Source organism: Amblyomma americanum, chromosome 6, assembly GCF_052857255.1.
Source record: "Amblyomma americanum isolate KBUSLIRL-KWMA chromosome 6, ASM5285725v1, whole genome shotgun sequence".
In the NCBI taxonomy this organism is placed as follows: domain Eukaryota; kingdom Metazoa; phylum Arthropoda; class Arachnida; order Ixodida; family Ixodidae; genus Amblyomma; species Amblyomma americanum.
The window spans coordinates 30,544,209-30,569,939 of record NC_135502.1 but is presented as its reverse complement, the minus strand read 5'-3'; the positions used below and the strand labels follow the sequence as shown (position 1 = coordinate 30,569,939).

At 46.8% G+C, this 25,731-nt stretch overlaps 1 protein-coding gene across 1 annotated transcript in view; it reads left to right on the top strand.

Annotated features, from left to right (window-relative positions):
• Positions 1 to 9,405: 9,405 nt before the first annotated feature.
• LOC144095188 (uncharacterized) overlaps positions 9,406 to 25,731 on the top strand; it is a 38,420-nt gene continuing 22,094 nt past the window's right edge. Inside the window, exons 1-5 of the mRNA XM_077628974.1 lie at positions 9,406 to 9,566; positions 13,284 to 13,394; positions 14,982 to 15,154; positions 16,307 to 16,466; positions 19,996 to 20,055. Coding sequence (XP_077485100.1) covers positions 9,406 to 9,566; positions 13,284 to 13,394; positions 14,982 to 15,154; positions 16,307 to 16,466; positions 19,996 to 20,055 — 665 coding nt within the window. The remainder of the gene's footprint in view (positions 9,567 to 13,283; positions 13,395 to 14,981; positions 15,155 to 16,306; positions 16,467 to 19,995; positions 20,056 to 25,731) is intronic.

Here is a 25,731-nt window from a genome sequence, read left to right as displayed (position 1 = left end):
TATTCTCCAGGCACTGTTTAGGCTGTAAGCAGTGTTTCAGGCGATGATTGCCACAGTGCAGTTGAACAAAAAACACGTGGCACTGCCCTAAGCACAGTAATGCGACGGTATGCGGCTAGACGTGCATGGCGACACAATTGCATGCGTACCTCTACCCTCCATTTGGTAACGTATATAGTTTCGCGGAAAACCTGTACGCAACCTCTGCGGGTTGTGTCTGCCAAAAATCAGCAGAACGTAGACATGTTCGTCTGTGCGAGGGTGTGCCACCTGTCTGTGGCATCCGTTGACGAACGTAAACATCATAACAGAGCTGTGCAAGTTTCACTAGTTGTGGACGCTTCTGGAAGGCAGTGGTTCTGCTCCTATTAAAATCTGGCGGTTCGGCGAAGAACAGCTACATTCGGAGACAATCGTCAATAAGAAGTGGGCTTTTCTCAAGCATCGGTGATTTTGATATTTTTTTTAGGGGCTGTGAACTCTTCCTGAGTAAGTTGTACGGTATTCACTTAGTGCGGTCGTCGTCCATTATTCGTTTCCATCGCTGAAGCAAAATTGCTTTCAAACACGTAGCGCTTTATAGGTATTGGAACAACTTATGTTCATGAAGTTATTATCTTTGCATATGCGGCTGCCATATGGCTGCTGAAAAATAGGGGCACAGTGTAACCTTCTGCAAATACAAAGAAAGGGTTTTAAGCTATGTTTGTATACATGCCGTGTTTAACAACCTGAAATTGTATTTAACTAATTTGTTGAGGAAAAGATGAGCCTTTATGCACCAGAAAACTGAGCCACATTGCAGGAATGCCAGCCTCCTTTAAACTAGCGACTAAGCTGTTAATGTTTAGTCCTGTATGTATTCATGGACATTATTTCTTCCAAACGAAGTAGAAGTTTTCCTCATGCAATGGAGCTAGTAATCATGGCTATGAAGAGATGTGTTACTTGTCTCTGTGATACCGTTATTAGATTTTTCAGGAAAGGCAAGCCACGGCAGTCTTGAGTGAATGTCACAAGTATTTTATGTATGTGATGAAAATCACAAATAAATGTGCGTCTCTTTTTCAACCTTGAATCGTGCTTGCGGAGCGCTTTTAGTTTTGTTCATTGCTTGTTACTGCTCAAGCAATGAGTATTTTGGGGCAGCATGAGTCGCAAGAGATTCCCATTAGCCGCAGGATTTCGAGAATCAAACATCAACTATGTCCGACGATTTGAACTCCACCCCTTTGACCAGGTTGGTGAAACAGGACCATGTGAAACGGACAACACAGTCGCTGTGTGCTGTCATGTGTAGCAACGAGCAGTACTCTGTCCCTAACTTCTTAACAGAGAAAACCCCCTGCTTGTCCCTAGGACTTACCACAGAGGCTATGAGAACTACGTAGACGTTAGCTGCCACACCAGGCGGTTATAATGGTCACTTCTCGCAAGTGGTCTTGCTTTTATAAGCATGGTCATGCTGTTCCTCTTCTCTGCCCAAGCTGTTCATAACTCCCCAAACAGAAAACTTCTTCTTTGCTTCTTACTGTAGTCTCTAAATTAGCTTTGTAACTAGCTTTGTCAGCGTGGTACGTAATTATTAAAAACTTCGTTCTTCTGCCGGCATCTGCGGAGTGTTACTTGGATTTTCACTGTGCGGGTCTCGGAATAGATGGTTTCAAGGGGCACGAGAGAAAAGAAGAAGAACCGGCGTCATTGTCAATTTATCGCTTCGCAGAGCGTCTTGTACCTATCCGATTTTTTTTATTAGAAGTGGAGCAGTAATTGTAAACCGTCTTCAAGATAAAAACTCATTGGTGACATATTATGTTAGGATATAACCGAAAAATTATATACTACCAGGCAGTAAAATCGGCTTGAAGATGAGAAAAGGCCGAGCATTTGCTGCGTTTGCCCTCCTAGCATTCCTTGTACAATCAGCTCAGTGTCTCAGGCGATGTTTGCTAAAGTGCATGTAAACGAACAGATGCTTGACACTACGCTAAGCACAATAGTGCGATGCTGTGTGGCTAGATGTGCATGACAACAGGCCAGCTTGCATACCTCTACTCTCCCCTGGGTAAACTATAATTTCGCGGAAAACGTGTACGCGACCTCTGTGGGCTGTGTGGACCACAGGATGTGCCGAACATCGGCAGCACGAACACTTGATTGTCTGTGCGGGGTTTAAAACCTAAAAGCGGCATCCGTTGACGAAGGTTCAAGTCATAAAAGAAAAGCAGCAAGCATTACCAGCTCTCAGCGCATCCGGCAGGTGGTGGCTCAGCCCCTATTAAAACCTTGTGTTTGGCGGTAAACAGCTACATTCAGAGACAGTCGTCGGCATTTACTTGTTTCCAGGGTGTTGAAAATGGGTTGCAAGCCCCAAGGGTAGCGTTGGCCTGGCGGCCTGGGGCAAAGCTGGAAACATCCGAAGGTCCCGGCAAAGGATGAGTCGACTGTCAACAGAACAACTTGTTTATTCTGGCATCGCAAAAGAGCAGCCGGTCAGGGCGACCACGTTACTCGAAGGAAGAAATCGAAGTCTCTCTTTGGCGTCCAGCGCAGCTGCCTTTATACCCACGGAGTCGAGGGCAAGAAGGAACGCTCGGGATGAGGCGCCCGCTACGGCGACGCTCAGACATGTTCAGACGTGACGTGCGCGTCCGCCGGGCCGGCGCCGGTCAGACCTCCTCGCCTCCCAGTTGGGGAGCTCCTCTCTCCGGCTGCCGCGCTTTGACAAGCGTGGGCACCAACATGCACACACACACACGCACACACGACGACACGTGGCACTGAAACCTGCCTGGACGCGCTTGGCGGGAGGCGTTGCGGCAGCGATGAACGGGCCCAAAATGACCGCCACTTTGAACGAAGCCCCGGCGTCCGTTGCATCCGCGCCGGCTATACTGCGCGTCGTAGGCGAAACGTAACAGACCGCCCCGCCGGGAGAAGGAGATCCCGATGGTCAGGGGACTGCATCCGCTGTCCAGAGGGATGTCGCTCGATGATGCTCATAATCGAAACCGGTCGTCCCTCGACGTTGCTTGAGCGCAGCGCACAGAGAAGGCCTCGTTCTCAGGTTCAGGATCACACAGGGCACTGCAAAGTGACTTCGGGAGAGTTGCCATTTTTGTGCTCGTTCCCAGCAAGCGTTAGAACTACGCCGAAACGCAACCGCTCAGTCAGCAAGCACGAGACAACCCTCACTAAGCTCTGCCAGGCTCTTTCCCCTTTTATACTACTGCCTAGTTCCTTACAGTAGTCAAGCAGCACTCAGAACGCGTCCACAAATTGGAAAATTGCACTAGAAAGCACTCACTTTGAAACACTAAACAAAAGCAATATGTTAAAAATCCTGCCTCAGGAAGAAAGCATCAGTAAAAAACAACTTTGAGGCGGATTCCCACGTTAGGGGCTTCGACTTAAGCCATCGGCGTTACCGTTGAGACTCCCCTTTTTGTAACGCACCTCAAAGGAATATTGTTGCAAAGCGAGGCTCCAGCGCAGGAGGCGGCCATTTTTGGGAGAGATGGTCTGCAGCCATTGGAGAGGGCAGTGATCCGTCTCAATGATAAACCTCGAGCCGGCTAGGTAGCATGACAATTTCTGAACGGCCCACACGAGACACGCACACTCTTTCTCGGTGGCGCTGTACGCCTGCACACGACAGGTCAGCTTACGACTAGCATACAGGACGGGGTGTTCCACTTCTCCATTGTCCCTTTGGCACAGTACAACGCCCATGCCTCGCTCACTAGCATCGCACTGAACAACGAACCCTTTCGTGTAGTCTGGCGATCGTAGCACAGGCTGGCTTGTTAGGGCGCTCTTTAGGGCGCTGAAAGCTCTTTCCTTTGTCTCGCTCCAGACAACTGTTTGGGGCTCTGTTTTTCTTAGAGCATCCGTCAGGGGAGCCGCGATATCGGAGTACCTGGGGATGTACCTCTGATAGTAGCCGGCGACACCTAAGAACGACCGAATATCGGTCTTCGTGCGCGGTTGCGGGAAGTCTCGCACAGCGGCCACCTTTATTTCAGAGGGGCGGCGACGACCCTGTCCAATCACGTGACCGAGGTAGACAACCTCGGCCTGTGCTAATTGGCACTTGGGAGCCTTGACTGTCAAGCACGCTTCGCGCAGGCGGGTTAGCACTGCCCGCAAGTGTGCCATATGCTCAGACCAGGATGCGGAGAATATCGCTACGTCGTCTAAATACGGTAAAGCGAATTCTTCCTGTCCCCGCAACACTTTGTCCATGAGGTTTGAAAAGCAGTATGGCGCGTTCTTCAAACCAAAACTCAAAACTTTAGGACGGAATGTTCCCATTGGTGAAATGAACGCCGCATACCTACTAGCCTCTTCTGTAAGTGGAACCTGCCAATAACCCCTGACAAGATCTAGGGTGGAAATAATCTGAGCGCTACTAACTTTCTCAAGGCGCTCCTCGATGTTAGGGATCGGATAAATTTGATCCTTAGTGATGGAATTAAGCCTGCGGTAGTCGACGCAAGGACGAGCTTCCTTGCCCGGTACCTCAACTAAAATCAAAGGGGAGGTATAATCACTCTCACCCGCCTCAATAACACCGAGCTGTAGCATTTTCTTTACCTCAGCCTCCATAATATCGCGCTGGCGAGGTGACACCCGGTACGCCTTGGATCGTACTGGCTCTGGGGAGGTAAGTTCTATATCATGAGTAAGGACAGAAGTCCTACCAGGCCTCTCAGAGAACTGACCTTGAAACTCTTGTAAGAGTTGGTGTAGTTCGGTTTTCTGCTCAGCCGACAGCGGTGCTTTAATGATTAAGTCACTAATGACCTGATCAGTGTCTTCCCTGTTCGTCACTGAGCCTAGTCCCGGAAGCTCGATCGGAAGCTCTTCGGGAACGTTTACCATCATACACACCACTGCTTCCCGTTGTCTATAGGGTTTGAGCAGATTACAGTGGTAAACTTGCTGTGCTTTCCGTTTTCCTGGCAGACTCACCACGTAGTTAACATCCGACAGTTTTTGAACAATCCGTGCTGGGCCCTCCCACTGCACGTCGAGTTGGTTTTTTAGCGATGTGCGCAATATCATTACCTCATCGCCCACCTCAAAACGACGGGCCCTGGCTGTCCGATCATAATAAACCTTGTCCCTCTGCTGGGCCTTTGCCATTGCTTCACCTGACAGCTCCTGTGCCCTTCTTAAGCGTTCGAGGAGACTAAGAACGTACTCGACCACGACTGGGTCGTCGCCCCTGCCTTCCCACGAGTCTCGAAGCATGCGAAGCGGAGACCGCAGCGAGCGACCGTACACCAGCTCAGCTGGCGAAAACCCCGTAGCCGCATGCGGCGCTGTCCTTAATGCAAACATCACCCCAGGCAGACACAGCTCCCAATCACTTTGTTGCTCAAAACACAATGCTCTCAACACGCGCTTCATGACGGAGTGGAGCTTCTCAACGGAATTCGACTGTGGGTGGTGCACTGAGCTGTGTAACAGCTTTACCCCACACCTTTCGAGAAAGGCTGTCGTCAAAGCGCTAGTAAACACTGTGCCCTGATCTGACTGGATTTCCGCAGGAAAACCAACTCGCGCAAATATGGACAGTAGTGCATTGACTATCTCAACTGAGCTGAGTTCTTTAAGCGGCACTGCTTCAGGGAACTTTGTCGCTGGGCAGATCACAGTCAAAATGTGTCTGTACCCCGTGGCTGTTACCGGCAGAGGTCCCACTGTATCAATAACGAGCCGTCTAGAAGGCTCCGTAATGATAGGTACCAACTTCAACGGCGCCCTCGATTTGTCCCCTGGTTTGCCAACCCGCTGACAGGTGTCACATGTCCTCACAAAGTGTTCTACGTCACGAAAACACCCTGGCCAATAGTACTCTTGCAAGAGACGGTCCTTAGTCTTCTTAACTCCTAGGTGTCCGGACCACGAACCGCCATGCGACAAGCGCAACAGATCCTGACGGTAACACTGAGGCACGATCAGCTGATCGAACTCCACTCCTCTGCGGTCTAGATACTTCCGGTACAGGACCCCACCTGTTTCCACAAAACGAGCATTTTTCTTGGCGATACCTTCCTTGACATTGCAGCGCATGTTTACTAGGCTGCCATCCTTTTTTTGCTCGGCTATCAAAGCCGACCGGCTGACTTTTAGCAACCTGTTAAGTCCATCGGACGTAGGCGCGATGAGCAAATCTGCAGATAGCTCTTCTAACTTTCCCGTGTCGGGCATTTCCTCTCCAGTACCTGGTGCCTTCAACGCTACAGGCTCAATTTTATTCAGTTCGGACGTGCTCTGAGTATCAGCTTGCTGCGCCTCCGACCCTTTCTCAATGTTCGACGTCGGCCCCGCAACTACCGCCTTTGCAGCGAGCTCCCGAACTCTCGATCTGGTTAAGGCCTGAACGCTAGCCTCACCAAACAAAAGCCCCTTCTCGCGCAGGAGGTGATCGGACCTGTTCGAAAATAGGTACGGGTACTGGGGGGGCAGCATAGATGACACTGCGGCCTCCGTCTCAATTGCTCCGAAAGGTCCTTCAATAAGCACTTTTGCTACGGGCAGACACACGCTATGAGCTTCCACGGCTTGCTTGATCCATGCGCACTCGCCCGTGAACATATCGGGTTCTACGTAAGAGGGGTGAACTACATCCATTGTAGCTGCGGAATCACGAAGCACTCGGCACTCTTTCCCGTTCACGAGGAAGTCTCGCATGTAAGGCTCGAGAAGCTTCATGTTCTCGTCAGTGCTACATAATGACAAAAACACGACTTTTGTTTTTGTTTCTGGACACTGCGCCGAAAAGTGACCCGGCTTCTGGCACGTATAACACACGCGCGCTTGCCTCGTCTCGAACCGCTTTCTGCGTTCGGCTTCGGCTGCCGCCGTCTCCTTACGTTCGGTCGGACTGCTTTCACTCGCATCCGCACTACGTGTGTCCCCCCTTGCTCTCATGGGTGTGAACTTCGGCCTCTCAGACTTGGAGCCAAATTCACCCTTTTGACCGTCCTTAGCTCCGCGAGCCCGACGCGTCACAAACTCCTCGGCTAGCTCGGCGGCTTTAGCCACTGTACTAACGTCTGGCCTATCCGAGACCCAGTACCGCACGTTCTCAGGTAACCGAATATAAAACTGTTCCAGCCCGAAACACTGCAGAATTTTCTCGTGGTCACCAAACGCTTTCCCTTCTTTGAGCCACTCCTGCATGTTTGACATAAGCCTGTAGGCAAACTCTGTATATGACTCATTTCTGCCTTTTTCATTTTACCGAAACTTCCGACGGAACGCCTCCGCTGACAGCCTGTACTTTTTTAGCAGACTCGATTTCACTTGGTCGAAATCCTCTGCCTCCTCTCTCTTCAAGCGAGCGACTACGTCGGCCGCCTCGCCGGGTAACAAAGTGAGAAAGCGCTGTGGCCACGTTTCCCGAGAGAACCCCTGCTTCTCGCACGTTCGCTCAAAGTTAACCAGGAACAAACCAATGTCCTCTCCAAGCTTAAACGGCCGCATCAGGTCAGTCATTTTGAACGATACTCGTTCTCCTGCACCGTGTGCCTGACTTCCATTACGAGCGCGTTCCATCTCTACCTCGAGACGCTTCATTTCCAAAGCGTGTTGACGGTCGCGCTCTTCTTTCTCTTTTTGTTCTTTACGTTCGCGCTCGTCTTTCTCTTTTTGCTCTTTACGTTCGCGCTCGTCTTTTTGCTCCCTCTCCTCAATGGTCTCAAGGCATTCCGACAGCTCGTCATCCTCAGCCTCCAACTCAAGAATAGCCCTTAGCAGTTCTGGTTTTCTGAGTTTGTCTGAGACATCCAGACCCAACTTTCTTGCAAGCTCCAGCAATTTCGGTTTGCGCAACGACTTCAAATCCATGGCTGCTCCGAATGCTGCTTTCTCTACTCCCTACTATTGTCTTGCCGCAAACTAACCCGGCAGCAACGACAACACAATTACCAGCTCTGTTTCTGACACTAACAAAAGCCTGGCAAAACTCAGAAGAAGAAAGTCCCGCAATCACCAAACCTCGCAGCCAAGAATTCAGCGCAGTCGTTCCGCTGCAGGCAACCAGTCATCACACAGGGCTCGTTGCACTGCTCCCGGATGGTCGTTGAGCTGCTCAGCATACAGTTGACCGCATATCTTCGCTGCTGGCCTCCGTTGTCGCGACCTCACCGCTGGCAACCAGTTGTTGCAAATGGGTTGCAAGCCCCAAGGGTAGCGTTGGCCTGGCGGCCTGGGGCAAAGCTGGAAACATCCGAAGGTCCCGGCAAAGGATGAGTCGACTGGCAACAGAACAACTTGTTTATTCTGGCATCGCAAAAGAGCAGCCGGTCAGGGCGACCACGTTACTCGAAGGAAGAAATCGAAGTCTCTCTTTGGCGTCCGGCGCAGCTGCCTTTATACCCACGGAGTCGAGGGCAAGAAGGAACGCTCGGGATGAGGCGCCCGCTACGGCGACGCTCAGACATGTTCAGACGTGACGTGCGCGTCCGCCGGGCCGGCGCCGGTCAGACCTCCTCGCCTCCCAGTTGGGGAGCTCCTCTCTCCGGCTGCCGCGCTTTGACAACCGTGGGCACCAACATGCACACACACACACGCACACACGACGACACGTGGCACTGAAACCTGCCTGGACGCGCTTGGCGGGAGGCGTTGCGGCAGCGATGAACGGGCCCAAAATGACCGCCACTTTGAACGAAGCCCCGGCGTCCGTTGCATCCGCGCCGGCTATACCGCGCGTCGTAGGCGAAACGTAACAAGGGAGAAGTGACCTTTAAGCAAGCACCGGTGAGTTCGAACTTTCTTTTGGGGCTGTGAACTGTTCCTGACTTATTTGAACGGCTTTGACTTAGTACTGCCGTCCTCCATTGTTTGTTTTCACTGCTAAAGTAGGTTTCTCTTGAAACGAACATGTAGCGCTTTGTAGCTATTGGAACAAAGTGCCTTCTGAACCTATTTTATTTACATATACGGCTGTTATATAGCCGCTTAAAATTAAGGCCACAGTGTTGCTTCTAAAAAATAGGAGGAAAGGGCTTTATGCTACGGATATCAGTATGAAATCTTTTCTGAGCCTGAAATTTTTGGATGAAAAGATTTCGTTCTGAAAACATGAGCCGTCCGTGTACCACAAAATTGGCCATTTGGTACAAAATATCAGGCTCCTCCAAGTTAGCGACTGAGCTGTTTGTGATGTGTCCTGTATTCATGGACAGTATTTCCTCCGAATGACGTAACAGTTTGCCTCATGCGAAGATGCTATTATGCTTGATGCTAGACATGTGCAGCTATTGTCTGTGAAAGTTTTATTAGTATATTTCTCGGCAAACAGCTAGCCACGGCATTCTGTATTGTATGCCGCAAGTGATTTAGGCCTGTGTCGAAAATCATAAATAAATTCGAATTTTTTTTACAACTATGGACCATGCCCCCACAACGCTCTTGTTTTTCTTCGTTGCTTGTTACTGCTCAAGCAATGAGTATTTTGTGGCGGGAGGAGTCGCAAGCGGTTCTGAGCAGCCTTTGGAGAACCAAATGTCAACTATGGTCAACGATTCTAACTCCGCTTCTTTGAGCAGGTATGTAAACGACAACTAACTGAAAAGGACACTACAGTCGCTGTCTGTTGTCGTGTGTAGCAACCAACAGTCCTCCACCCGTAACATTTTATTTCAGAGAAAACACCCTGCTTTTCGCCAGGACATCGAAAAGCAGCTACGTGAACAACGTAGGTCTCCACTGCCAACCCTGGCGACCACAATGTTCCCTTCACCCAAGTTGTCATGCTTTTCTAAGCATCGCCCGGCGTTTTCTCATCTCTGTTCAACCTGTTGATAACGCCACAAACGGACAGTATGTTCCGTACTTCTTAACGAGTTCGTCTAAATTAGCTCTGTAATATTAACTTCAGAAAGATCTATTTGCCCACCTAGACAGCCAATCCTTAAAACTGTTTGAGCTAACGGGCCACTTTTGTCAAAAAAGTTTCATTGCAGACCTAGCATAGTAGCATTTAGAAGTACCAATGTCTTCAGCGGTGGATGCCAGGAAACACTGGTTGACAAGCTTCAGTATCTCGTGACCCACGGTACATATGAAGGAGTACAACGTGACTGAATACAATTTATCTCGGAAACTCAAACCAGCCTTCGCGATTTCACCTGCCTTACGAATAGGCAAGGAGACTGCACAAGGCATATTGATTGGTTTTTCATGCGGCGTATTTCAAGTGGCGTGGATCACAGTTACATTTATGCTAGTATTCTAGGAGGTAAACAGAAGTCGCTTGGAAAATGATATTACGAAAATACTCCCAGAAATTTTCGCTTGCTGTCTAGGCGAAATAGTGAAAGGTACCATTTCGCTTTTAAGCACCGTACTTCATGTCCTTACATTCACACAATGCACAGAGAGGTGGCGCGATGCATTAAAGTAAAGAATGGCATTGTGTTACTGGAATGGCAGGCAACCACCCGCACCGATATCTTCTAAGACTATCGTCTTAACTTATATATGCTCTCCGCATCCGTCTTCCTTTATGTTTCCTAATGTGCCGCTTCACATTCTGGGACGCGTTCATTACAGTGTGTTCTCTGCCTGAAAAGAAAATTCCGTCGTTTTAGAGAATAACCTTCGTGCTTGAGTGGTAAGACGGCTTTCACGGAAATAAGTGCAGTTAATGTCATCTTCAGGGTCAAGGAAAACTGACTGCGAAAAGGATATAGTGAGACATTGGTGACGTGGTTGGCAAACTTTAATGAAGTGTGCTCGCCGTTTGCTGGAGAAACATGTGACTTATAGTCGAGTCTTCACCTTCATCTCTGCTGCATAGCATGTCTGTACATTCAAAACTGCAAGTTTGAACTCTGCTCTGACTCTGGTGAGCACCAGGCGATGATCTCACGCTCTTTCATGACCACTGGACATTATTCGCTATGTTTGCGTGATCGTTGTGGTCCTTCTGCTTATGTATGAAAAACAAGCTTTGGCTCATTAGAAAAAACAAAATTTAAGAAATGTCGCAGCAACTGTCTCACATATCGATGGGCACCCGAACCACGCCTCAAGTAATGAAAGGGATAAAGTAGGGAGTGAAAGAAGAAAGTAAGGAAGATGTGCCATAGCGGAGCCTCATGAAGGCTGCTCTGGCTCAGAGATAAGGCAAGCGCTTCGGCGGTTCAGGGAAATTCTGGACTTTTATTGCGAACGGCACCGGCTTTTCCTGGTCCCTGCTATTGGCCCGAATAAAGCGGTTGAACGAACTATCAGGCGCCTGCCGACCAACACTTTGTTGTGTCCTGCAATAGCAAAACATTTTTACCCCAAAATCGATGGGCTCTGCCCTAACTGTGGCGAAGTGTCCGATAATTTTCCTATTGTTTGGGCCTGCCAGAAGAATCCTTTCCTTCCCTCAAACCCTTCATTTTTCCGAGAGGCATGGGAGGCAGCCCTGCTCAATTGCTCGGGGCTGGAGTCTCCAAAGGCTCTAGTAGAGGGCTCGTCCAATGGCGTCCCGCACTAAGGACTCCACCTATTGAAAGGGAAATTTTTGGCCTGCAAACTCTCTTCACTAAATGAAGTTTTCACCGCCACCACCAACACCATCGTAAAAAAAGAAAAAAACTTATTAGGAGCATAAATATTTTTACGTTTATACGGTATGCATTGCCAATAACAACAGTTGCTGATACAGAGGTCGATATGCCTGTTTAAAACATTTTCTGGGACTATTTAGGGCTCAGCAGGCGATATCTATAGCAACATCATTTGGCTAAAAAATGGCCTTTATGTAAGAACTTGCATTTAAATTCACAGGGTTTCGTCGTCGTTTTTTGCATTCCTGGTCGCAGCGGAACACACACTTCGGTCGTTCTGTACATGTGTTTTGCCCTCTGTACGACTGCAGTAGCAAAAGACGTAGTGCATAAAAATGTAATTTTGATCTACTTGTCCGTTTGCGTGAAGTTCTTAAAAAAAACTGTAGCGGAAAAAATAACGGCTGCTTCTACACCGTTTTGGTGAAATGTTTATCTCAGCATCGTTCGATCGGTACTTGGCTCCTGTGGATAGATTTTTAGAACCGGCTCTCTAAAATAAGACCAGAAACGTCACAAATTACGGGAATTAGCGGCTCAATAGCGTCCCGTCAAATTCAGAAAACAGATGTATATTCATCACACTTATTGCGCCTTCAAATTTCGTGAAGTGTGCAAAATTTGTTCGAGTCGCGCTTAGTAATTCTTTAGTTTCAGTTATTCAAAGCTAATCGTAATCGCCAAAAAAACCACCCACGGCTGTATGACACTGTTCGCCAAACCTTCATTGGTAGCGTTTTCGCGATTACCGGTAACTTTCAACGACGAAAACTAAAAGAGTCCTACTAAGCGCAGCTCAAAGATACCTTGCACACTTAATGACATTTGCATGTGCCACAAATGTGATAAATATGCATGTGTTTTGTCAGTTAAATAGAAGAATGTTGAGCCAATAATATGCGTTATTTGTGTCTTTTTTTGTCTTTTAAACAGCACTGGTTCTAAATAACTAGCTACTGGCGCCAAAAACCGGTCGGCACATACCGAGATAAACATTTCACCAAAGCGCTGCAGAAGCAGCCGATATTATTTTAAGCAACAGTTTTTTCTATGAACTTCCCGCAAGCGGGCAAGTCGAAGAAGAGTAGAGTTTTATGCACTACCTCTTTTGCACTCTGCTCTCATATCACCGATTCTGTCATTAACAAAGCAAACCTTTGAAACGTAAATGCATTTATCTTTCTAGTGAGCCAGAACTCGTTTTTCTATGATAAGCGGAATACAGCGATCGCGCAAACATTGAGAAAAATTGATAGTGGCCGCGAAAGCGCGGAAGCCTCGCCTTAAGGCTTTTTTTCGGCACAAGTTCCTGTTTTAACCTTTACTGTGCTGTTGGTGTGACTTATTATTGCTTTTTGCTCACACATAATGCTAAATAATGATATAACATAAAAAATATTCAATTTATGCAGTAAACGGACTTCTTTACATAGTTGCGAAAAAACAGAATTGTAAAGCAAATTTGCCAGGCACTTGATAAAGGCGTTTTAATATTTAGAGACCCGTTTCATATGAAAAGCTTTAGAACTATGGTTTGAAAAAGTTGTGATATTAGCTACGCGTAACTGTGTGCAATAAGTGAACTAAAGTTTTTGCAGCATACATACCATGTCTTAGAATTGCTGTTGCATTAGCTGTGCGTAGTTAAGTGCAATGGATTGTTTTCCTACCGACTGATTGTTATGTTTTTCTTCATTGCAGTGTGCAGCCACGTATCGTTACCGACATACATTCCGGAGGCCGTCGGCTTGCCGAAGTTTCTGAAGATAAAAACACTAACGAAGTTGTCAGCTGCAATCTGCTAGGAGAGCAGTGAGTGGATCCACGATTGCGAGCACATTTATTACGAAATAACGAGTCAATTGATATTTGTTTCATTTTCACAACGCGATGCCTTCCTTTTCTTTCAGAAAAAAAGAAAGCATGTCAGATCGAATATATTACGTTTATTTAAATATTAAACTCAGATATTGTCAGGTTATTTTATTGATTGTGTGTAGTGCACGTGTGCGACAAAGACCATTACACTAAAAAAGAAAAATGACACCAGACACCAAAAATAGGAAAGAACGAAAGGAAATCCTCCTGTGAAAGGAAATCACCGCAGCTAAGAGCGCACCGAAAAGGGCAGTGCTCTGACTAAAGCCATAAAAAATGCCAAGCTGTACCAGAAACTACTTTCAGCATCATTTAGAATATAGGCTCTAAAATAAGGATTATTTTAGCGAGACTTGGAGAAAACAAAAGAATAAAGATAAAACTCTTGAACGGCATTCTGAAGTTGAGGTAGTACTGAGGTCGAAAAAACGCTATATGCCGCACACCTGATGGCTGTATGCAGCACAGACAATAATACGTTTTAAATGCATACCTTTGAAATACGTGCGACGAGTCTTAATGGCTCTGCAATCAAAAGACGACTAGTCGTAGTTAACACCACGAAGCTGCTTCTGAGCACGAAATACGGCCACGTGTTTACACGAGGGCAGAACAAGAATCAACATGACCTCAAGAATGAAAGACTCAGAAAAGCTAAAGTTATGTTCACTCTTTTATTAAGACAGATGAAAAGCGCTTCCGTGCTGTTTGCAACTACGACAGTGTAAGAGCACATCAGGCGAAGTTAGAAAGCTGCCATACATTAAATTAAATTAAGCTTGTACGAGGCACCTAGCATATGTTATAATGAATCGCATGGATACATAAGAAGCGCCTGGCATCGTCTCCGCTGTGTTCTTCACGTGTTGTGAGCGGGGATGTAGAACATTATCTCATGCTCTGCGTTGTTTTAAAATTCCTTCAAGACTCCGATATGGACTCCAGATGGGGACAGCGGCAGCTGACTGTTGTAGGTTTCGTCTTCAGTGGTGTGGTGTAAAATAGTCACAGCACAGCAGCCAATCTATTTACAGAGAATAATAATTTAACCAAATCAAATGTGTGCTGTTATATAGTGAGAATGATCTATGTGCGTTAGGACAAGAGAACTCGGTCATTCCAAGTCTGGCGATTGTACTGTCCTCCTATTCCGCGGAGGAATAACAACTTCCTCATTTCCTTATTGTAACTAACGTGATTTGTATCCTCTGCTGGTTCGCTGTAGTTAAAATGAACATTTTAAAATAAAATAAACAAGGAAGAATCACGTTCCTGCCGCACCTAGGTAGATAGTGCGACCTCATGGGAGATATCAGATATTTTATATGCCTTTGGTGTTTGCTATTGCTATACGACAGGTTACAACAAAAACGAGCAGTTGCCATCAATTTCCATCGGTCTTGCAGGTAGTTGCTGAACTTGCCTGTAATTTACAAATGCTATATGTGAATATGTTAAACGTAAGATAACATTTCAGGGTGCATGTATCTCTTGTTAGACGAGATATTTTTTCTTCGACAGGACCCTCATTAAACTGGTCTTAGCGGTCATTCCGGCGGCGCAAGTCACAAATGTGTCGACAGAAGAAATGAACCAGTTGGTCAACACGTGCATGAACATACAACAAATGACAAGCGGATCTTCTATCTTGGACACCTTAGGCGACACACTACACAGCCTCGTTATATTCCCAGGTGAATAACGTTGCGTTAAACGACTGTCATGGCAACTGGCTTTCGCAGATTAAAAATGCTGCGATTCCTTTAAAGTTGTATACGTTCAAGGAGTTTACATTTAAAATCTCCTACCAGGGGCCGATAGCTTAATTCTACACGTACTGATTGCATGCTTCTCGAACGCTGTAGATGCGCAAAAACGGCTATTTTTACCGAAAAATGTTTTCGCGATATGATATTTAATTTTATTAATTTTAACGATGGCTTGTAAAACAAGAAGTCGCAAAGTATCAGTTTACTGCAACAGTGCTTCTCGATGTTAATGCATTTGGGGGTTCCGCAAAACAGCTTAATTAATAATCTAGAGCGCATTGCCGATGAGCGATGATAGCGGCCCCACAACTACCTCTATAGGCTTTAAAATGCATTAGCTGAAATTTAGTTCATATATAGAATGAGTATTTTGGTGCAAGGGCCACCACTTTTCATCATAATTGTTTAAAGAGACACATTACCGCGAACTTTAGGAAGGCTAAGGTTGTTAAATGCGAATACGTAGGTCCCCGATCCTGTGGCTAGCATATTGAACACCTTAGGCAAACATCTACGTACAGCGCTCTGGGAAGTGCTAGAGTACTAGAGCATTAAGATGTTTTTGCAAAGAACACAGTTCTACAAAAAAGGTGGCTCCAAGATCTTGTTCATTTAATGCTGGGATTTGAAACTGTAGTCGCCGAACTACATCATAAGTAGAAGCGGGTGGCTGAATTTTTGATCCTTTTATTGCTTCTTTTGTAAGTTCCACCTGACTAAAATTCACTTTTTGGCGCTCTTAGAGATGCAAAATCACTATGCAGAGTTTTAGTTTTCAAATGAGTGAAGGTTTTTAGCGCACATTTAAGCTTACGGCTCACTGCACCACGAAACTGGCCGTGAGTGATTTCAGACGTCATTTTGGACACACACAAAAAAAGTAACACACCAAAGTGATTGCCAAAAGTAAGCCACGCAATTCTATGGCATTTCACTCTGCAGGAAATTCACCTTCATGCTAATGACTTCTTTCTGCAATGCCGGCCCTCTCCTGGCGTGACGCTCTCAATGCGGTAGTCGGCAGACCTGCTTGCAGTAGTTCTTCATATCCTTGCCCATCAACACTTTGCACTGCAGGGACAAAATGGTGTGGACCTGGCAACGTGGCCGAGAATGACAATGATTTGGGACAGGCTGCTGCCACGGACCGATGCTGCCGCAACCATGACAAGTCTGCTTCGAGCATTGCACCCTTCGAGACCGAGCACAATGTGACAAACTACAGGCCGTACCCAATGTGAGCTCATCACGTACCACCTCCTTATGATGAAATAAGGAATTAACTTTAGAGCATAAGTATAATGCACCATCAACCAGGCTTTTTAAGGCCGCAAACGCGATAATATATTTCCTTCTAATTTAGCTCGCAGAGGGAATTGGCTAGTCACAACGAAACAGATGTATTTATTAACATTTGTCAAGCACTTGCTTTGTGGGCTTTTTGATATCGATTTCGCTATAGGTGCTGTGCACAAATTTACGATTTTTTTTTCTACAGTGCATTGAGAGGGCTCAAACTAAGCTAGCATTGTTATTTGTTTTGCATGCTTTGAACGCATGATATAGAATACAGGCACTAAGTTCTGCAGATACCATTTTTGTTAGCTAGCAGTATCAGTCACGTCGTTTATACTATATTTCTAGGCCTTGTTAGAAATCTCCGCCGTCTAGAATAAGCGCCAGAGTCATGGCGTCCCCTGGAACCCGACGATAGAAATAAAGGCGCGGGTCCATCGTGCTGCGAGCAGCATTCCTGACTTCACCGGCAGCCCAGAAAGCGTCATGAAATGCGGGCAGGAACTGCCCAACCCGGGAAATCGCTTGTCGGTTATGTTTATTTGTTAACTGTGCTTTTAACATTTTTTAATTACTGTCATGGAGTCGAGTAAAGAACAGATAACAATGAGCGCCTAACTAGGTGCTTGTCCAGGCCAAAGCTTGCAGCTCAGGGAAGGCAGCAGTTTGCACACAGGACGGTGAAAGTACACATTAACGAAGTTTAAAAAAAGCAAGAAAGAGCATTATTTACAATTACAATTTATCAAAAATAAAGAATATATACATGAAAATACGAACATATTGAAAGTTAACTGGGGACAACAACTTAACAAAAACTGCATAAAGAAAAATTTCACATGAATGAAAGAGCCAATATTGTTTATAGAAAAAAAAAACCGCCAACGTCGTAAGCAGCACGAGTTGATCGGGTTATACAATTGTGTAATAACGTGTATTCAGGGAATATTAAATATGTGACCTTGACAGACAGACAGAAAAACGTAATTGAGCAAGTGAGTTTTAGACCCAACTGGGTCCCTGGGCCACTGCGCGGTCCCGCAGTGCATCAAGTAGGTCATGCCGGGACATGACGTCGGCAGCCCGAGTCACCGCAGCAAGCTGCGATGTCGGGTCTGCAGACATAAGCAGGACCTCCCAGTCCTCCCAGCTCGAGATGGTGTGCTGTCCCCGCGGGGGAGGGTCAGCAGGGCAGCCGAAAAGGATATGGGAGAGTGTGGCGTGGGGGTCACCGCATAGGGAGCATGCAGGGGATGTGCCGCAATAGTGGGATAAAAGCTGAGGGGATGACAGAGAGCGGGTCTGGAGGCGTCTGAAGAGGATCTGTTGGGAGTGCGGAAGAGAGGGGTGGGGAGGAGGGTAAGTCCAACGGTCCAAACGGGGTATTTGCGTGAGCTCCGCAAAGGTGTGCGCCCGCTCCCTCGAGAATCCTGGATCGAGACTGTCCTGAGCCCGGCAAATCAGACCTCGGGCCAATTTATCGGCAGCCTCGTTTCCAGGGTTCCCAGAGTGAGCCGGCACCCACTGAAGCTCTACCCTGCGCGGTAAATTTTGGGTAGGGGTGTTCAACAATTGCCAGGCAGGGGCGTGAATCCTGCCCCTGGCAAAGTTGGACAGAGCCGTTCTGGTGTCGCCGAAGATGTATTGGGCGTCCGAATGTGCAAGGGCTAGGGCGATGGCGGTCTCCTCTGCCTCCTCAGGCGTAGAGCCCGAGGGAAGACGGCGAGTTAGGGGATGAGGTAGGGTTGGATTGTAGGCAACTGCTACAGCTTCATGCTCTGTACATGCGGCGTCTAACCAAAGGGCATCGTGGGCTTGCCCATAGTACTTATGGAGGGCATTAGCGCGAGCTACGCGGCGAGGGATGTGATATTGGGGATGGACGTTTCGAGGAAGGGGTTTCACAACGAGAGGTGTATGGACCTTGAAAATAACAATAGCAAATAAAACAAAATAACTAAGAAAATTCGACGCAGTCAAAATGATCAATGCATCAAAGACGATGAGATGCTGTCTTAAACATACGCTATATGATATGTCAGCCAATGAACAAACACTAGCAATGTTTAAAGCTACACAGAAATTAAGAGTTAGCTTTTTTACTGAAAGATGCAGGGAAGGAAGAAGTAATGGTTTCAATTAAAGCAGAGAAGAGGTTTAAGCAGTTATCAATTCGCCACTTAAATAGGAGCATACATTACTTCGTTCTAATCTAATCAAGAAGTCTGAGCTATATTATTTGCCGCCATGGTGGCTCACTGGTTATGGTGCTCAGCTGCTGACCCGAAAGACACGGGCTCGATCCCGGCCGTGGCGATCGAATTTCGAAGAAGGCGAAATTCTAGAGGTCCGTGTACAGTGCGATGTCAGTGCACGTTAAAGAACCCCAGGTGGTCGAAATTTCCGGAGCCCTGCACTACGGCGTCCCTCCTAGCCTGAGTCGCTTTGGGACGTTAAACCACCATCAATCATAAACCATGAACGTATATTACATTTTATTCCTAGTATAGATAGAAAAACAATTCGTGGTTTGTGCTGACCTCTAGATAAATAGTTTTGAAAAGCCGTTCCTAATACAAGGCCTAAGTATTGAGTATGCCATCATTTTCAAAGTAGGCGAACACATGTTCATATTTGGATAAGTCATGAATGGATCTTATGTCTTTATTATGCATCACGTATGAATGAAGCGACAATCCGCATGTTCCTAGTTTAAAGGCGGCGAAATATACTTTGACGAGATAAGGATGCAAAAAAAGTTGGTGCAGCTCTCAAAGTATCTCCAACTGCAAATCGACCAACCGATTTGCCTTAGAGACGGATGACCTTTCGAACCGTCCACCATGTTTCCCCATAGACAGCGGCTGGGATGTGCGGAAGGAGTCACATATAGTACACAAATAATAGCAGATATTAAAGTGGAAACATTTTCAGAGTAGTCTTCAATCCGGACCCTGAAAGCCACTGTGACATTTAATGTACAGCGTCCCTAATGATTTGAGGCCTCTAGGTGCGAGAAGAGCGCCAACGGGGTCAGTTTTTCATATTTCGATATTTATTGATTCATACCTTTATCTATGAATCCGTGTAATATACACGAATAGGCAAGAATAAATGGAAACTAATATTTATGCACTGTCAGCTTTTGTTCTTTGCGTCTGCTTAAGCTGCATGTTCTTTTTAAAGTCTCGTGACTGGAATCTATGCAGCGGCGCGCATGCAGGCTACCGCATGATCGAATTAGGTATTTTCAGTGAAAGCTACCGTTTTACGCTTCTGTTTGTTTAGCACATCGCACTTGTATGCCTCAGATAATGCTTTTTTTTTCACGCTAAATGAGAGCATCGGATAAGATATTCGAAACTAACACACTGTGGCAGAGGAGTAAGTTCACGCACCCTGAAGAAAATATATCGAAACGAAGCTCGAATGTTTGTCTAATAGAATTTAACTTCTGCATACTCTTTCAGGACGGACTGCGCTAATGACAGAACCTTATACGACTGCCTACTGAAGGTCAAAATCGCCACGTCAGTGGCTTTTGGCACAATATTCTTCGATGTTCTGAGACCACAGTGCTTCGAATACGGCTACCCGACTAAATGCACCGAGTATAACTTGTAAGACTGCTTTCTCTTTACCCTGTAAGGGTGGCACTTTCGGTCACCTATGTGACAATTTGAAGCACAGACCTCATCATGTAGTAACGCAGAGGTAACTGCTTCTTGAAGGTAATTATACACCTCATAATCCTGATCGCATAAGGCGTACCTAGTTACGGGACGGGAAGAATACACAAGCACTTTACCTTTAAAGTCTTCATCGTCAGCCTGATTACGCCTGCTGCAGAGCAAATACCTCTCCCCTACCTTGTCCTGTGTCAGCCGCGGCCACCTTATTCCAGAAACGTTTTAATCTCACCCGCCCACTTAACTTCCTGCCGCCCTCTGCTACGCTTGAATTCTTGTGAAATCTAGTCTGTTACCATTTTACCGCTTCCAGGCTACCTAGGTGTGCTGGTATCCACTGAAATGTTATGCAGTGGCCTGCTGCTACTTCTGATAAAGCAACATGGAAGTGCTACATAATTTGCATTCCCGTTGCATATGGTTATAAAATGCAATTTTAGATTCAGTAAAGTAACTACTGACGGTAGATCTGGCTGGCGCTTGCAGCCCGTCCCCAACGTGACGTATTTTGGAAAAAAAACATCGACATCTTGAGTCCTGCACACACGACTCTCCTCAAAAAGGAGGAAGCGCTTCACCCTATTGTTGAATATAAAAAGGAAAACTCAAGTATGAAGTAATAACAGCACGCACTTAAGGCATCACCTCGCAAAATTTTTGTGCCGACGTCCCAGATTATGGCGCTGAAAAGCTCGTTTATTTAACGAATTCGAAAAGACCACCTTGTGACAAAAATACTGCCGAAATGAAAAAAAAAATTCCATGAGCGGCACACTGGAAGACAAAAAGAAACATGATGTCAAAATTTCGATACTAATACGTAGCAGTATTTACGCTGGAGAAAATGTTCGCTCATACAAGGGCGTGCAATCGTCATACGCGCACGCAAGTGCATGTAGTACAGACCAGAAACGACAGGGTGCCTTTTAAAATATTAGTGCCGCCTGCCTCTCTTCTATGTTACCATAAATCATGCCAAGGGAAACATGGTTGTATTTCTTGTAAGAGTACGAACTGCGCGAACAAGACGGGACAGGACGCGCAGTTTGTACTCATTCGCTTCATTATGAACCAAGTAGCCCGCCAGAACGTCCTTCTTCAGTTTGCCTTGCGCTTGTTGAAATTTGCAGAAGGCCGATCTCTTCTAATTTTGCTTGAAGCAGATGGCGCTATGTTCTTTACACACGCCAAACACTGCAATCATACCCACGGATACATAGGTGCCTCGATCTCGTAGGAGAGCTCTACAGGTGCCTTTGGCGTCCTAGCCAGACTAGTCAGGCTTTGGCTCCTGGTTTAAGAGATCGCAATTTCCGCTAGGCGAAAATTCCGCACTTCATGACATCGTTAATTAAGCCAGGCTGTAATCATCTAAAAAACGTCTGCCGCATTCTGCTATGCCGAGCCTTCCAGGGATTTATTGTAAGCTGCCCTTAGCAACTGAAGTAAAAAAAATCGATTAGTCCTTGACATCAGAGAGATTTCACAACGCACAGTTGAAAAATAAATCGGCATCATTTAGAAATAGCTGACACCGGCCGCATCACAGCGGCATTGCCGGCAACGACGGGACGCAGCTGTTCGATAAGTTCATGAGGAAGCGCAGTGCCTGAATTCCAGTGTCAGGGTAGCCATAGGCCGTTCTTTCGTGCTTCAAAGCAACAATGCTGTGCCGCCGCTGTCCGGGAGTAGCCTTTCTGCATAGCACGTGTCTTGCGGACTACATTGAATATACGAGTCAAGTTATGTGCTACCCCTCCAGACATAAAGGAAAGGCTGAGCGCCTACTGCCACACTTCCCTCGTTTCCACAATGAATATTTGCCTCTCGGGACAGCCCTGTTCCCATTGGTCTCTTGTTCGCTTGCGAGAGACCAAGGTTCTGAATGCGTGGCTTCACTTTTCAATGGTACAGAAAGGCCCGCAAAATATTACTGCATTATTCGAAAGGCGCAGGCTTGATTGACGGCGCATAGAGGAAATTCATGTTCCGTCGCCAGCAGCCGTCGATCTGGATTTAACTGTGAGGTTTTCCGCGGGGCGGCGCGCCTGCTGCTGTTTCCAGAGCAGTCATTGGAAAGCTTGCCTTGCAGTGCTCGCAATAGCGGTGTTTCGGCAGCGGAGTACGTAAAGGATGCATCGCGGATTTTGTGAGGGATAGTTTGATTGAAGAGTGGCTCAGTCTTGTGCCCGCTTCCGTGAGCGCGCGGCGACGCCTGAACGCCTCAAGTGTAACATAAGGGTGGCCAGGTGACAACTTTTCCCTCATAAATGGACACAGCGCCGGTCTTCTGGAATTTGTTTCAACTCCCGGGCTTGCTTCAAAATTTCCTTTAAGCCTTTCTGGGCACTTTTTTATGCTAATTGAATTTCGCGGCATGTGAAGACAAGATCGAAATGGTGGCATTTCGGCTCGTTTCTTGATGCGTTCTTTTTTTCTGAAAATTTCTGGCGTACCGAACGTTAGCACCATGTTTGCGGAAACAATACGTTGAGCCACTGCAGCAGCGTTCTCTCGGGCATATCTTGCCCATGCGCTCTCACCGCAGTAAATGGCGAGTGATGAAACAGACGATTGTCCTTGTTGGCGTGTAATGGGTGTTTTATGGAGACGGTTGTTTAGGAGGTATGCACTGGATTTTGTGCAGCTTTAAGGCCAAAGCTCCCGAGGCCATGATGGCGCGATGCCAGCTGTGCCAGCGCAGCAACGGTATCGAATACATATCGTGCACCATGATTCCTGCATAGTCAGTGCCAAACGCTCTTCCTTTGTGTCAATGTTCAAAATCCGATGCAAAAAAAGGAAGTTTATTTCCTATGATTGCATCTAAAGAGGTGAATATGGTGCCCAGTGGTAGCTTTGGCATAGTGTATGGCTTCTTATACTGATTTTGTAGCCTGAGCTACACTGGCCAAGGTTGAGCAGTTTCGCGTGGCTCCTGGAGAGCCGTGCTGCGCATGCGCGAGGAGCAGTGACGTCACACGGCGCACAGCTGGCGCGCCGGAGCCACCTCCGCGCGCGCCTCGCCGGTCATAACTGCGTCATAGCCGCGGCAGACGCACTGGCGCCGGCGCGTGCCCAGCCAGCGCCTCCTCTATTTTTATATATAGGAGGCGCTGGCCCAGCTTTGCGCCTCCGTGGCGCAGTAGCCAAGTCTGACGCTGCGCCGGAGCCGCTTGATAGCTCCGCTCATTTTGCGCGCATGCGCAGAGGTATCAGTGGGGGTATACATATAGGGGGGCGTTTGCCAGTGTGGTATAGCCATGGAGAAGGACAGCGAAATTGCTGCTCAGCGGCAGTTGATGCTCAGCGGCTCAGCGTAGCTCACGCTACGTATATCCTGGCATAGCCGAGCTAAGCCACTGCTAATTTTTTATTCTTGGAAGCAGACGAAAGAAGCAAATCCATCACTGGCGAAAAAGCATCCTCCTCATTGCAAGATGTCTTTTATTTATCGCGTGGCGCTGGCGTGGCAGCCACAGGCGAATGCGATCGCTGCTTTGATGAACGAGCAGATCCGCTAGCTCATTGGTGTTCTGAAAATTGCCTTTAATAACAGGAGGAGACGCTTGTGCAAGAGTGGTGTCTTTATCTGGAGTTCATAGAAAGCTTGGCAGCCTCCGAAATCGGCCGCTGTGGCGTTCATACGCCGTCGCAGGATATAGCACGCGCTGCGGTCCGCTGGTCGCCTTCTCGCGAAAGAATCTGCCATGTTTGTTATTCGTTCAGCGGTGTGGGACACATGAAGGCAGGCTCAGCCCTCCACGAAGAGACAGGTACCCATCGTATCTGCTTGGAAAGAAGTTTTATAAAATGCCTCGATGCGTCGTGGCTGACAGGTCACTCTTACCATGGATTAGGGACTGCGAAATCAGCCGCAGTTGAGGAGTGGTGGGTTGGTGTTCACCCACGCGCCACGTCAATCAGGCTCAAGCAGGCCGCTAAACTTGATACAAAAGCTCAGATGTCTCTGTAATTCCATTCTATGATGGCCATGGCAGCACGCAGCTTTGTGGTTGCTTCAAGCACCTGCTGCGTTCTTGGGCACGAAGAGACGAGGAGTAACTCTGTCGCGTATCAACTCAATCCACACTGGCCGCTAAGCGTACCTTAGGTGGAAAACGTAATAAGGTCGAATGGCGTCGCAGTATATCTGTTTAGGCATCTTTTCCACTAAGAGGAATCAATTTGAATCACGCGGCTTTTCGCGTAAAAAGTAAACAACATATTTTCTGTCGATTTTTCATCCCCGGATTATCGACACTGATGTCTATACTATGCTTATCAGGTGGGAACTACTGATGTCTATACTATGCTTATCAGGTGGGAACTGTGTCAGTAAGGAATGCAGAACCCAAAAACTAAAGGCGATGAAGAAACGAAGTGGAATTGAGGACGAAGGGAACGAAAGAAGAATGATTCATTTTGATTTCTCTTCCAGCGAGTTTCCAAGTGGCTGACGAAAAACAATAAGAGGCCGCTTAGGTTCTTTGCATGAATATAGCCTACATGACTTTCTAACATATACTACCAGCGCAAATTATGCCTCTTGACAAGTGTTGGGATAAAAAAAAAAAATATCAGGAAGACAGTGGTGTTACGTTTTGCATAAACTTTGCTGATATGCAAGAATAGTTTAAAGTTCTCAACAGAACTTCATGAATTTTACGGTGGGGTTAGTATACATTCAAGACTGCATTGCTAATCACGTCACATAACGTTCGCGCGAATCACGTATTAGTCCATTTGCTGATTTTAGTTGTCTAAACCAGGTGCCAACCAAAAATAATCTTTTCTAGTACTCAACGAAAGTAGCGAAAAGTGCAAGTTGTTGTACTGTAGGCAACCCGTAGCTACCTTTATTTTACACTTGAATTCTCGGATTTATAACCACTGTTGGTGAAGATTTCCGGCCGAACATGAGCTGACGAGCACTTAAATAATATTGGTGACGAAGATATTGAGTAGACTGTCATCTCATTAACTTACTATGGTTACATTACCATAGCAATCTAGGACCACGTGTTCCTGCACAATGTAATCGTGTTGGAAATGACATTAATTTATTTAGGTGCAGGCGGCAACACTGCGGGTTTAGAAAGCACTAAAAATTCAACGAACAACTGCAACGGGTAATTTTGAGAGAAAAGCAGATGGTTTGGATGCATTAAACGTGTTTTGGATCGCATTTAATAGAATTCTTCAAAAAAAGAGGTTGATTGTGGACCAAATTGTTCAAACTTGTTTCCAGATTGCTCCTTCTTTTGCTGCGGCCGCCGTGCGAGGAATTCGAGGCTGATACGTCAAAGCCAAAGGAATGGCATGTTGTGGATGATCCCAGCTTCCTTTTGGGTTTATTGGAGAAGGAAGAAAATAATACGCCTACAAGTTCGTCTGTGTGACAAAGATGTGGCGTGGATACCTGATGCTTGCCGTTCGAAACACTAAAAACAAGTGATAAGTTGCTAGAAAACGTGTGCAGGTCTACACTTAGTAAAGACCTGGAGACAACACAGC